This window comes from Muscardinus avellanarius (genome assembly GCF_963383645.1).
Source record: "Muscardinus avellanarius genome assembly, chromosome: 4".
In the NCBI taxonomy this organism is placed as follows: domain Eukaryota; kingdom Metazoa; phylum Chordata; class Mammalia; order Rodentia; family Gliridae; genus Muscardinus; species Muscardinus avellanarius.
Window position 1 is genome coordinate 118,691,513 of NC_137789.1, and position 10,630 is coordinate 118,702,142.

General features: G+C 43.1%; 1 protein-coding gene across 1 annotated transcript in view; it reads left to right on the forward strand.

Moving 5' to 3' along the window:
* The window catches only part of SGPL1 (sphingosine-1-phosphate lyase 1), a gene marked incomplete at both ends in the record, with an annotated part of 48,544 nt that extends 38,656 nt beyond the window's left edge, over positions 1-9,888 (forward strand). Inside the window, 8 exons of the mRNA XM_080693781.1 lie at positions 2,383-2,471; positions 3,741-3,846; positions 4,642-4,740; positions 5,409-5,558; positions 6,680-6,918; positions 7,323-7,469; positions 8,639-8,759; positions 9,748-9,888. Coding sequence (XP_080549907.1) covers positions 2,383-2,471; positions 3,741-3,846; positions 4,642-4,740; positions 5,409-5,558; positions 6,680-6,918; positions 7,323-7,469; positions 8,639-8,759; positions 9,748-9,888 — 1,092 coding nt within the window. The remainder of the gene's footprint in view (positions 1-2,382; positions 2,472-3,740; positions 3,847-4,641; positions 4,741-5,408; positions 5,559-6,679; positions 6,919-7,322; positions 7,470-8,638; positions 8,760-9,747) is intronic.
* Between the last annotated feature and the right edge of the window lie 742 nt (positions 9,889-10,630).

Sequence of the window (10,630 nt, forward strand, 5' to 3'; positions counted from 1 at the left end):
CTCTCTTCCTTTCTGTCTCCTCTCTTTTTCCTTGGTCAGTCTGTCAGTCAGTGTGTCTGTGTCTGTCTGTCTGTCTGTCTGTCTGTTTCTCTCTGAACTGCTTTTGGTGAAGAAAGAATTTAGTGTTCAGAGGTAGGAAGTAAGAACACGAGGCCAAGTGACTGGGTAGTCTTTGGATTCTTTCTAACTAAGGGTCTTACTCTTCTCATTCTTGCTCTTCAACCTTATAATTTTCATTTTTATTTGCCTCAGTTATGGATGAGGAGCAACTTCATATACCAGAAGAAATTAGCTTGTCATGTGGGACATCCTTGACTTGTACACAATGCCATCAGGTCCAACAGCATCTGAAGAAAATTTCTTGTTTTCTAAAATACTTTTAGAGGGAGAAGTTTTATACATGTTGAAAGAAATTCAATAACAATGAATACTTAAGTGGCGCCTCCAATTTTTAGTATTTCACAAATACCTGTTTTTCATTGTGTATAGGAGTGGAGAGAAGTGAGAGAATAATAGTACTTTTAAACACAGAATTTGGACATCAGAAATAAAACTAGAAGTTGAATATAGATATTTCTGCTTTTATAGTCAAAAGCATATGGTGTCTGCCCCACAGAACAACGATGCTGATTTGATTAGTTATTGCTTGAAAACAGGACATGGGAAGTGGGTGACTAGAATTTGGAAGTTTGCTTTGGTCATTACTCTTAGTAAGAGATTGATGCACTGGAGACTTGACTTTGCTGGTTCTTTAACTTTCTTCACAGCTGGCTTGGCTCTCATGTGACATTCTGAGGTTTTAAGCTAGACCACAGGACAGACTGCTGATTTGTGGAAGTTATCTCAGCTGTAAGCACATTGTCGTCTTCAGCATAGAAATGTGGAGACCATGCCCATGGTGGATGATGGCCACATGTCATCACTTTTCTGAGCTAGTTCTCATATAATTCCTGACTACTGGGATTTTGTATACAGTGGTATTTTTTGTCCTCTATGTGGCTTTGAGGAAACTTTAGTGATTACCCTCTCTTATTTCATATAATATTAAGCCACATTAGGGGCTAGGGATGTAGCTTAGTTGTAGAGTGCTTGCCTAGCACATATGAGACCCTAGGTTCAATCTCTGGGTGGGGTGTGAGGAATTTTCATATGGGTCACACTAAATACCAAAACATAAGAAAGGACATTGAGTAAATTGTTTAGGGACTCAGTTTTCTTACCCTTGAAAAGAAAACCTAAGATTGTATGGATCTTCAGGGATGGTAAATCTAAGATATCCTACTAGCTCAGTGCTACATAGCTTTTTGTTTGGGAATTATTTATTCTCATATACTAGCAAAAGAAAGACAACTCAGTATAAAGTGTGTGTGCTGGTCATTGTTTGAGTCGAGTCAGGCTTGATTGAGGGTCTGGTGTTAGGGTTTGGTGTCAGTTACTAGACTAAGCGCTAAGAACATTGTAGCACATAGATTGGCCTCTATCTTCACCTGTCTGTGGTCAAGGGAGGAAAATAGGATAAATAAAAAGACTTATGCATCTTTTTGTTTGGACTCTGATAAAGAAATTTGTCTAATCAGAGGGGCTAGGTCTTGCTTTGGGGCATCTTTTATTTCCTTAAAAATTAATGGTGTGAGCATGTATGCACTTAGCACTCTGAACCTCACTATGATGTATAGTTACAATGTACCAATTTAAAAAAAAATGAGGTTTTTATTTTGGCTTCAGAGAAGTAAGGCTACAAACTTCTAAGTAGAAACTTCTGTTTTTGTCTCTCTTTCAAATTTCTCAAAACCATAAGTTTACTTTGGAAAGTTTGAATGTCTTTTTTTCTGATCTTTTAATATATTGCATAGTTTACTAGAATTAAAACTTCACAATTTCACATTCTTTAACAGGCACTAAAATTTTTAAATTAATATCAGTATTCCTGGGCTGAGGATACAGCTTAGTGGTAGAGTGTGTGCTCAGCATGCACAGGCTCTGGGTTCAATCTCCAGCACTGGGGGGGGGGGGCAACTAGTAATCTAATATGATACTTTTAAATGACGTAAAACATCTTATCCTATATGAAGATGGATGAATTGATATAGAAATATACTTGAATTGTGAATAAGTTGGATCTGGGCAAATGTGCATTTGTCCAGATAGCACTGAGCACTTGCTCATTCTTATTCTTATGTTTTTCGTACTTCTTCTGAACCAAGATTGGGCTTAGCAACAAAGCCAAGTTTTCCTTCTGGAGACATAGTGATGTTCGTCCTGCAACATGTATCCAAGTTCTCATAGGGTTTCTGTATCAGACATTGTTAAAGTCAGGGCAGGCCATCTGTGATGAAATCTGTCCCTAACTCCCTCTAAAGAGGCATCTCTTCTTTATCATAGGTGACCTCAGGGGGCACTGAAAGCATCCTGATGGCTTGCAAAGCTTATCGAGACATGGCCTTAGAGAAGGGGATCAAAGTTCCAGAAATGTATGTATGTATGTGTGGCTGTTGCCCCCCCGAGACTATCTATTTGTAATACTGCTGTATGAAACTGAGCCTGAGTATGTTTCCCTGCTGTTTCTCTTCTTCCAGTAATCCCAGTTCTCTTTCCCCTGTCCTGGACCCTCTGCCCTTATCCTTTCACACTCAGCAAGATCCTAAATGGATTAGCCAGTTGTTATAGACCGTTCCCAACGCTGTAAGTTTATACATGGCTTATGGCATACACAAGAATAAGGTCCTCTTTCTGAAAGTGACAGAGTTGAATCCTGTGATTTTCATTATAAGTTACTGGGAGCCCAAAGAGAACTTCTGCTTATCTTAGTTCAGTGAAAATATCTTTTATTTTAGGCTGCCTCAGGTGCTTCGTAGGAGAGTTTCAGTTTGAGGGCTGATTCTGGTAGGAAAACTTTTCTTTAAAAAAGTTTTTGAGATATTGTCACTCATGAACATAATTTTGGTGTTTGATGGCATCTTTTTTTCTAGACCATCTTGGGATAATTTTTTTCTGCAAGTATCAGTGACTAAGGAGTTTTTTGTACATGGCCTTAGGCTGTGACTCAGACCTAGCCTGAGAGAACCAGTCAGCCTGCCATTCTTGCTTCATATATCAGCCTTTAGTGCTTGGTATGTCTAATAAGAGACATTTTTCTTTTGAAGTGAATAGGGTGATTCCCTTATGCACTTGTGACTTACATCTCCATATGTACCTATCACTGTTTCCTCTTTTAAGACTATTTGAAATACTACTTCCAAGTATGTACAGGAGTGAGGATTTTAGTTTCTCACAGGTCCATGATCTTTCAGAGTTGTGAAGGATCACTGACCTGATTGCTTGCTGCTTTAGCATCCCGGCCAGCAGCCTTACATGTCTGCTGCAGCATGCTTCTTAAGCTGCCTTTGGGTAGCCAACACTTAACAGAAAGCTCTGCCAGGCACCACTCTGACCCAGTCCTTTTGTTCCTGGACTTTCTCCTGTCAAGACTAATTTATGCTTTGAATCTCTCTATATGGAATTACTCCTGAGTCCTATTTCCTGTTGCCAAAATGATTTTCTAAATAGTAGTGAGAAGGTTTCTACAAAAAAATCATTTGATTCCTTTTTGCTTACACTTAGAATACAGTATAAATACTTATAACTAGGTTGAGGGGAAATAATCAGTAGTTTATTCCTGATGACTTAGGTTAGCCACTGTGTTCTCTCTTGAGTCCTATTTTGGTCCAAGTTTTATTATTCTCTCCTTCCCTGTCATCTAGTGTTGCTCCTAAAAGTGCCCACGCTGCCTTTGACAAAGCAGCCAGTTATTTTGGGATGAAGATTGTGTCGGTCCCGCTGAACAAGATGATGGAGGTGGATGTGCGGGTGAGTCCTCTGGAGGTAGAATGTGCCCAGGTGGTCTGCTTTCCCAGCCACGACTGGGCTTCTCCATCCAGGCTGCAGCAGCCAGGGCAGCCACACCACCATTGGCAGTGCCCGGGGACTGCACTTCCACTCTGCATAGACTAATGGAATCTCAGAGTCAGACCGTCAGCCACCAACTTGGGACCTTTAAGACCTAGATTTTACTTCCAACATGATCACTTTCTTTTCTCTATTTATAAAATGAACATAGATGAACTTGCTGTAAGACTCAACTATAGTTTTGCTTGGCCTGAATTATTACCATTGTCACCATACTTGTAATTGTTTTTAAGGCCCCATGTTTGTGTAGAAGAACTTTCTAGTGCTGTAAGAATCACATTTGAAAGTCTTAGGACAATCCAAGGAGATTGTTGAAGCTGACAGATTATTGTAATTCACAGATGAAGAAACATCCTGTGTGGTTAACTGCTTTATTAAGTCAGGGTTTCATTGCTTAGTTAATTAGGAGGCTGAGACTCACATTTGGCTCTTTTGCCTAAGAGCTCCATATTGTTTTCACCTGCAGAGTGATTGTAACATTCTTATCTTGTGATCTTTGACAGCTTCTCTGAATGGACCTTTCTGCATCTGGTCTGTTCTGCTCCACAGTGGGAGGCAATCTTCCCCTCACTGCCGTGACAGCAGGGACCTTAGTGGATGCAGAATACTAAGCTATGGCCCAGCTTGCACTTAGCAGCAGAAGAGAGGAGTAATTGTGACATACATTCTGATTTTCCTTTAAATTTAAACCCCTAGGCAATGAGAAGAGCCATCTCCAAGAACACTGCTATGCTCGTCTGTTCTGCTCCACAGTTTCCTCATGGTGTGATAGATCCTATCACCGAAGTGGCCAAGGTGATGAGAGAATCGAACTACTATGGCAGTCATATTGAAATTTCAAAATGGAACCTAGTGGTGCAGTGCTTGGCAGATAGACCTGGTTTTGATTTTAGGTTTGACCACAGTGGTAATAACTAGCTCTCATCAGACCGAGGTGTAAGCCCTGAAGCTGTTTGGAACCTCACTAGCTTCTGTTTCGGGGGAGCGATAATACACGGCCAGGCCCTGAGTTAAAACTAGATATGGTGAGATAGTATGGACTTGTGGATTCAGTTCAGGAAGTCTTCTGCGTCTAGGGACGCGCCCGCCAACGGTGGCGTTCCTCCGGCTGCCCCAGCGCCTCCTCTCCCTTCCCCCTTGTCAGTGTCCTCAGCAGCCTTTCTCTCCTCTCCAGAGGCCACCTGAGTCCGAGTGCTGCTCATCTCCTGGGTATGGTGCAGATGCTTGAAATCATGTATACTTAAATATAAAATAGATGACATATTTTGGAAGGATTATTTCAAAGGCTAAGTACAATTAAAAAATAAGCTTTGTTAGGAATGTCAAAAATAGCCAGTTTTTAACACCTAGGTTTTTAATGTAGTATAGAATAGTCTTGTGTTTGTATCCCACCTTTCCACCATGTCTTGCAGAGTTTTTACCATAAGTGAAATTCTCTTATGTTCTTTGTTCTTTGGAACTAGCTGGCTGTCAAATACAAAATACCTCTTCATGTAGATGCATGTCTTGGGGGCTTCCTCATCGCCTTTATGGAGAAAGCAGGATACCCACTGGAGAAACCATTTGATTTCCGGGTGAATGGTGTTACCAGCATTTCAGTTGATACTCACAAGGTGAGCTAAGCAGGTAATCAAATGCCGTTAGTTTTCTTTGACTGTTATACACAAAGAAAATTGGCTAAAGCATTAGCTCCCACCCCTCCTCCAAAGTATGAAATCAGATCTGGCTTTTTGCTCTCACCTAGTCCAGCCATTCAGGTGGCAAGCAGTAGAGGAAGGGAGTCCTAGAGCTAGTGTCATAGTAGCTAAGAGAACTTCCCTAGCCCTCTGTCTGTATGTAACTGGGGTACACCAGCTTAGCAGCCATTGAAACAAAGTTCCCTGGAGCCTGAATATCAGGAGAGGTGGAGGAGGCGAGGGTTGATCCTGGAGTTCCTGAGAGGGCTGGCTGTTAGTGCTGTTGCTCCTGTGCTACAGGCTCTGGGTGTGTCCTGTGAGTGACAGGAGTGTGTTGATGGAAGAGTCCTGTGGGAAAAGGACACTCATCTCTCAGGAGCATCTGGCTTATGATGTTTCAAATGTCTGTGCCTGCCACCCTTAGTGGATGGGGATGAAATCTTGATCCATTGGGAACTCTTGAAAATACATACAGATGTGGAACAAGTATCAGCAGCCTCTGAGGATGAAATTGGTTCCACACTAGCTTTAGTAAAAGTTAATTAGGAGGGTACATTTTCTATGAGGGAACAAATTACACAGTATATTTTCAAGCTAGATTAAGTAGCTTTTAGATTCTGAGCCCCATTATGTTCGTAAGAAGCATAATATTAAGCAAAAAAGATGAGAAGGGTTTTAGTTTCTCTAAGCAACTCGGATTCCATTCTTTCCTGGTTTCCAGTAGAAATTCACCCTTGTTTCTATCCTGACATGCCACCCACCCCAGAAAAAAATTTTAAGTAAGGAAAGCCCCATGCTAGGCAAAGGGGAAGGGAACCTGTTAACCGAGCAAGATGCAGCAAGCCCCTGTTCTTCCTGGGCCTCAGGGAAGAACTCTCTGATCTAGAGAATCAGTTCCAGCCCTTAAGTTCTTCCTGCCTTCAGTGCTAAGTTTGAATCCTTAACGTGAGTGGGAAGCCTCAGAGAAGCCAGGAGTAAGCAGGCTTTACTGTGTGAGCGTGCTATGGGACAGGGCCTGCCACACACAGCCACTCTCACACGTCTGCTTCTCCCCTCAGTACGGCTATGCTCCCAAAGGCTCGTCAGTGCTGTTGTACAGTGACAAGAAGTACAGGAAGTACCAGTTCTTCGTTTGCACAGATTGGCCAGGTGGCGTCTATGCTTCCCCATGTATCGCCGGCTCTCGGCCAGGTGGCATCATTGCGGCTTGTTGGGCTGCCTTGATGCACTGCGGTGAAAACGGCTACGTCGAAGCGACCAAACAGATCATCAAAACGGCTCGCTTCCTCAAGTCAGAGTATGTGTGGAAGATGGGGACTCTGCCTTACTTTTTGCTTTTTCTGCTAATTGGCTAAAGCCATCTGCCTGGCCCATACTTTTAGCCCTGGCCCAGCTGCATCTCCCGAGACCAAGGCTGAGGACAACAGCTAGAGTTGGTACTGGTGGGAGGAGAAGCTTCCCTTCTCTGTTGTTACTTGGGAGTGGGTAGAGAGGTAGAAGCCAGTGATTCTGATTCACTAGGTCTAGATGGGACTTGTGCCTAATGGGGATGTGCACGATGGGAATCATGGCCCCCAGCCTGCTCTCTTAGTGTAGAAACAACAAGAACAAAGAAGGTTGGGTTTTATAACCAGAAAGATTTTGGGCGATTAGAGATAAGGACCAGGGGAATATATGTGGCTGAACTTGCTTTTTTTTCAGACTGGAAAATATTAAAGGCATCTTCGTTTTTGGAAATCCTCAGTTGTCAGTGATTGCTCTGGGCTCCCATGACTTCGACATCTACCGATTGTCCAACTTGATGACTGCTAAGGGGTGGAACTTGAACCAGTTGCAGTTTCCACCAAGGTATGCTTAAAGAAGCCCCTTTCCCTCCTTTCACTCTGTGGCTTTTGAAGAACTTGATATACAGTTTGACTGCTAGAACCCACCATTTTAGTAGCAATGGTATTATCTGTAGGATTTCTGTCTTGCTACTTGGAGTTGTTAGACATAAAGAACAAGACCATTAGCTTTTACCTCTGGCAGAATTAGGTGCCATCCTCCTGAGGCAAGCAGTCCATCATGTGTTTTTCTCTCCACTCTCTTACCTATGCTCTCTGACCCATCTTGTATGCAGCTATCAAATTGCTAGTAAGATATTTTTTGCCTGGGCAGTATGTAGCTCAAAACCCTGAAGAGGGTTTCTGATCGTTCATGCCTGCTACTGTGTTCTTCAGTGTGATTTCTAACACAGTCTGCTGTGATGCCATTAACTCCTCTGCCTCGACTGAATGGGTCTGTTGAGCATCTGTTATTCACAACTTACCTTTCGCAGGTGGCTGCCATTGCCAAACCCATCTGGACTCTCCCTTTTCCCTTCATAATCCTCTATACCCTATTCTCTACAGGGTGAGTTAGTATTTTCTTTTCTTTTTTTCATAACTGGGGATGGAACCCAGGGGCATTCTACCTCCAAGGTACACCCCAGCCCTATTTTTTATTCTTTATTTTGAAACCAGGTCTCATTGAGTTGCAGAGGGCCTCACTAAGTAGCTGAGGCTGTCCGCAAACTGCGATCCTCCGGTCTCAGCCTCCCAAATTCTGGGATTACAAGCGTGCGCCACCACGCCCGGCTATGAGTTAGTATTTTCATTGCATTGAAGTCCTACAAGACCCCAGACATAGGGTCCTCTCCCATGAGTCCCATGTGGACCTTTAATCTGAAAGTTTTCCATTGGTGGTCACGTGTTGAAGGAATCATGATTGGCAGTTTATGAGGGGAAGGGTGGCATAGAAGTCAGCTGTGTTCATTCTCTTAGGATGCCTCTTGGTCATGCTGAGAAGCTTGATACCAGCCCATACTTGACAATGCAAGGATCTGGGAGCTCTAATTCACAAAACTAGGAACAAATAGAAATTATGTGAAGAAGCAACCAATAAATTCCTGCACTGGAGGCTGTTTCTTCTAGAACTGTTTTTAGTTTTTCATTTTTTCAAGGTTCATACTCTTTTTCTCTGTGTCTCTCTTTCCATAGTATTCACTTCTGCATCACATTAGTGCATACCCGGAAGCGAGTAGCAGTCCAGTTCCTAAAGGATGTCCGGGAATCTGTCACCCAGATCATGAAAAATCCTAAAGCAAAGACCACGGGAATGGTAAGCACACTTGGAGATTTTTTCTTTCTTTCTTGGAAGTGGAGATGTTTGTTGCTGTCGGGGTCTAGAAGAATCAGAGAGTTGGAACTTGTCCCTGCCCCTACCCCTCAGCCACAAGCCTCTCTCCTTGTTAGTTAACTGTTGCAGATGATCTGCGCCTCATCCATTCCCAGAACTGTTGGAAGTCTCGAGTGAGATTTACCAGGTATAAAGCACTTTGTAGCTGGGTGTAGTGGCACACACCTGTAATCCCAGTACTTGGGATGTTGAGACAGAGAATCACAGGTTCGAGGACAGTATTAGCAACTTAGACCCTGTTTTGAAAAAAAAGAATAACTAGGACTGGAATTGTAGTTAAGAGGTAGAATGTCCCTGGGTTCAATATCCAGCACTGTCAAAAGAAAAAAAAAAAAAAAGGGAAAAATACCTTGTTGATTAGAAAGTGCTGGTAATAGTGTTGGTAGTGTCCATTTGAAAAGAAAATTTTAGCTGGGTGTGGTGGTGTATATTTGTAATCCCAGTATTCTGGAGGCTAAGACAGGAGGATTGCCGGTTTTAGGACAGCCTCAGCAAGTAGTGAGGCTCTCACCAACCTAGTGAGACCCTATTTCAAAATAAAAAATAAAATAGTTCTGGGGGTGTGGCTCAGAGGTGAATGGCCATGGGTTCAATCTCCAGTACACACACACACACACACACACACACACACACACACACACACACACAAATATTTTTTGACACAGAAAAGACAATAAACATGCTTTTCCTGGATTTCTTTTTAAATAGAAAATCCCATAGAAAGGCAGACTAGAAAGTAGCTGCGAGAAATGTACTGTGCCAGCTGTTTTTCTGATAGAATGATACCTGGGTAGGAATGAGGTGAGTGCTTATGCCAAGTTGTGGCTGGGGAGTAGGGATCCTAACCTGAGCCTTATCCTTGTTCCTATACCTGCCACCACTAATGACATACCCTTGATTGGATTTGTAGGGTGCCATCTACGGCATGGCGCAGACAACCGTTGACAGGAGTATGGTTGCGGAACTGTCCTCAGTCTTCTTGGAAAGCCTGTACACGACAGATGCTGTGACCCAGGGCAGCCAGATGAACGGCTCTCCAAAACCCCACTGAGCTTGGCCCGTCAAGTACCAAGGGGCTTCTGACCCTCAGGAGGTTCTGCAGGGTGGAAGAGGCGACATACACCTTTGACAGCTGGTCCTGCTCTGTAGAGCATGGGGTAGACCATAAGACGGCTTGAGCCTCAGGATTTTTGTTCTTCCTTTTGTTACTACCTTCTATGGTTTTTGATTTGAAGACCCTGAAGGATTCCACTGCGTAATGACTGTCCTTGTTATAAACTTTACCCTAGGAATTGTTTTAACCATTTCCCTTCTTGAACGTCTCTAGCTTTCCTCTGTCCTTAGTCCTTGGTGGCAGCTCTGACCTGCTCTGATTCTGAAGGGGAGCTGCAAGATGGCAAAAGCATTTCTTTGTTACCTAGGCAGATGTTTCAGCTAGGCAGGTAGCAAGCATTTATGTAGCAGGTGTTCCCACAGTGTGTGTTTTAAGGAGGCGGATCTCTCAGCCCTCTGCTTAAGAGTAAGTCGGATGTTTCCCTTTAGAATCACTTCCACTGCACCTTGTCCTATTTTTACAGGACACCGGTTGGTCAGATTGTTTTCCCTGTTGGTCAAGCATATCTGCCCGGTCAGCATGCCAGGTGTGGAAGGTCCCGTTAGTCCTCTTCTGTGCTTGAAGGTCCCGTGTGACACTTGGTTGCCACCATCTTTGGAGATCTTGTTTGAAATGATGCCCTGATTTGTTTGTTCTTGTTTCCATGAAATAAGAGGAAAACATGATTTCTAGAGAACCT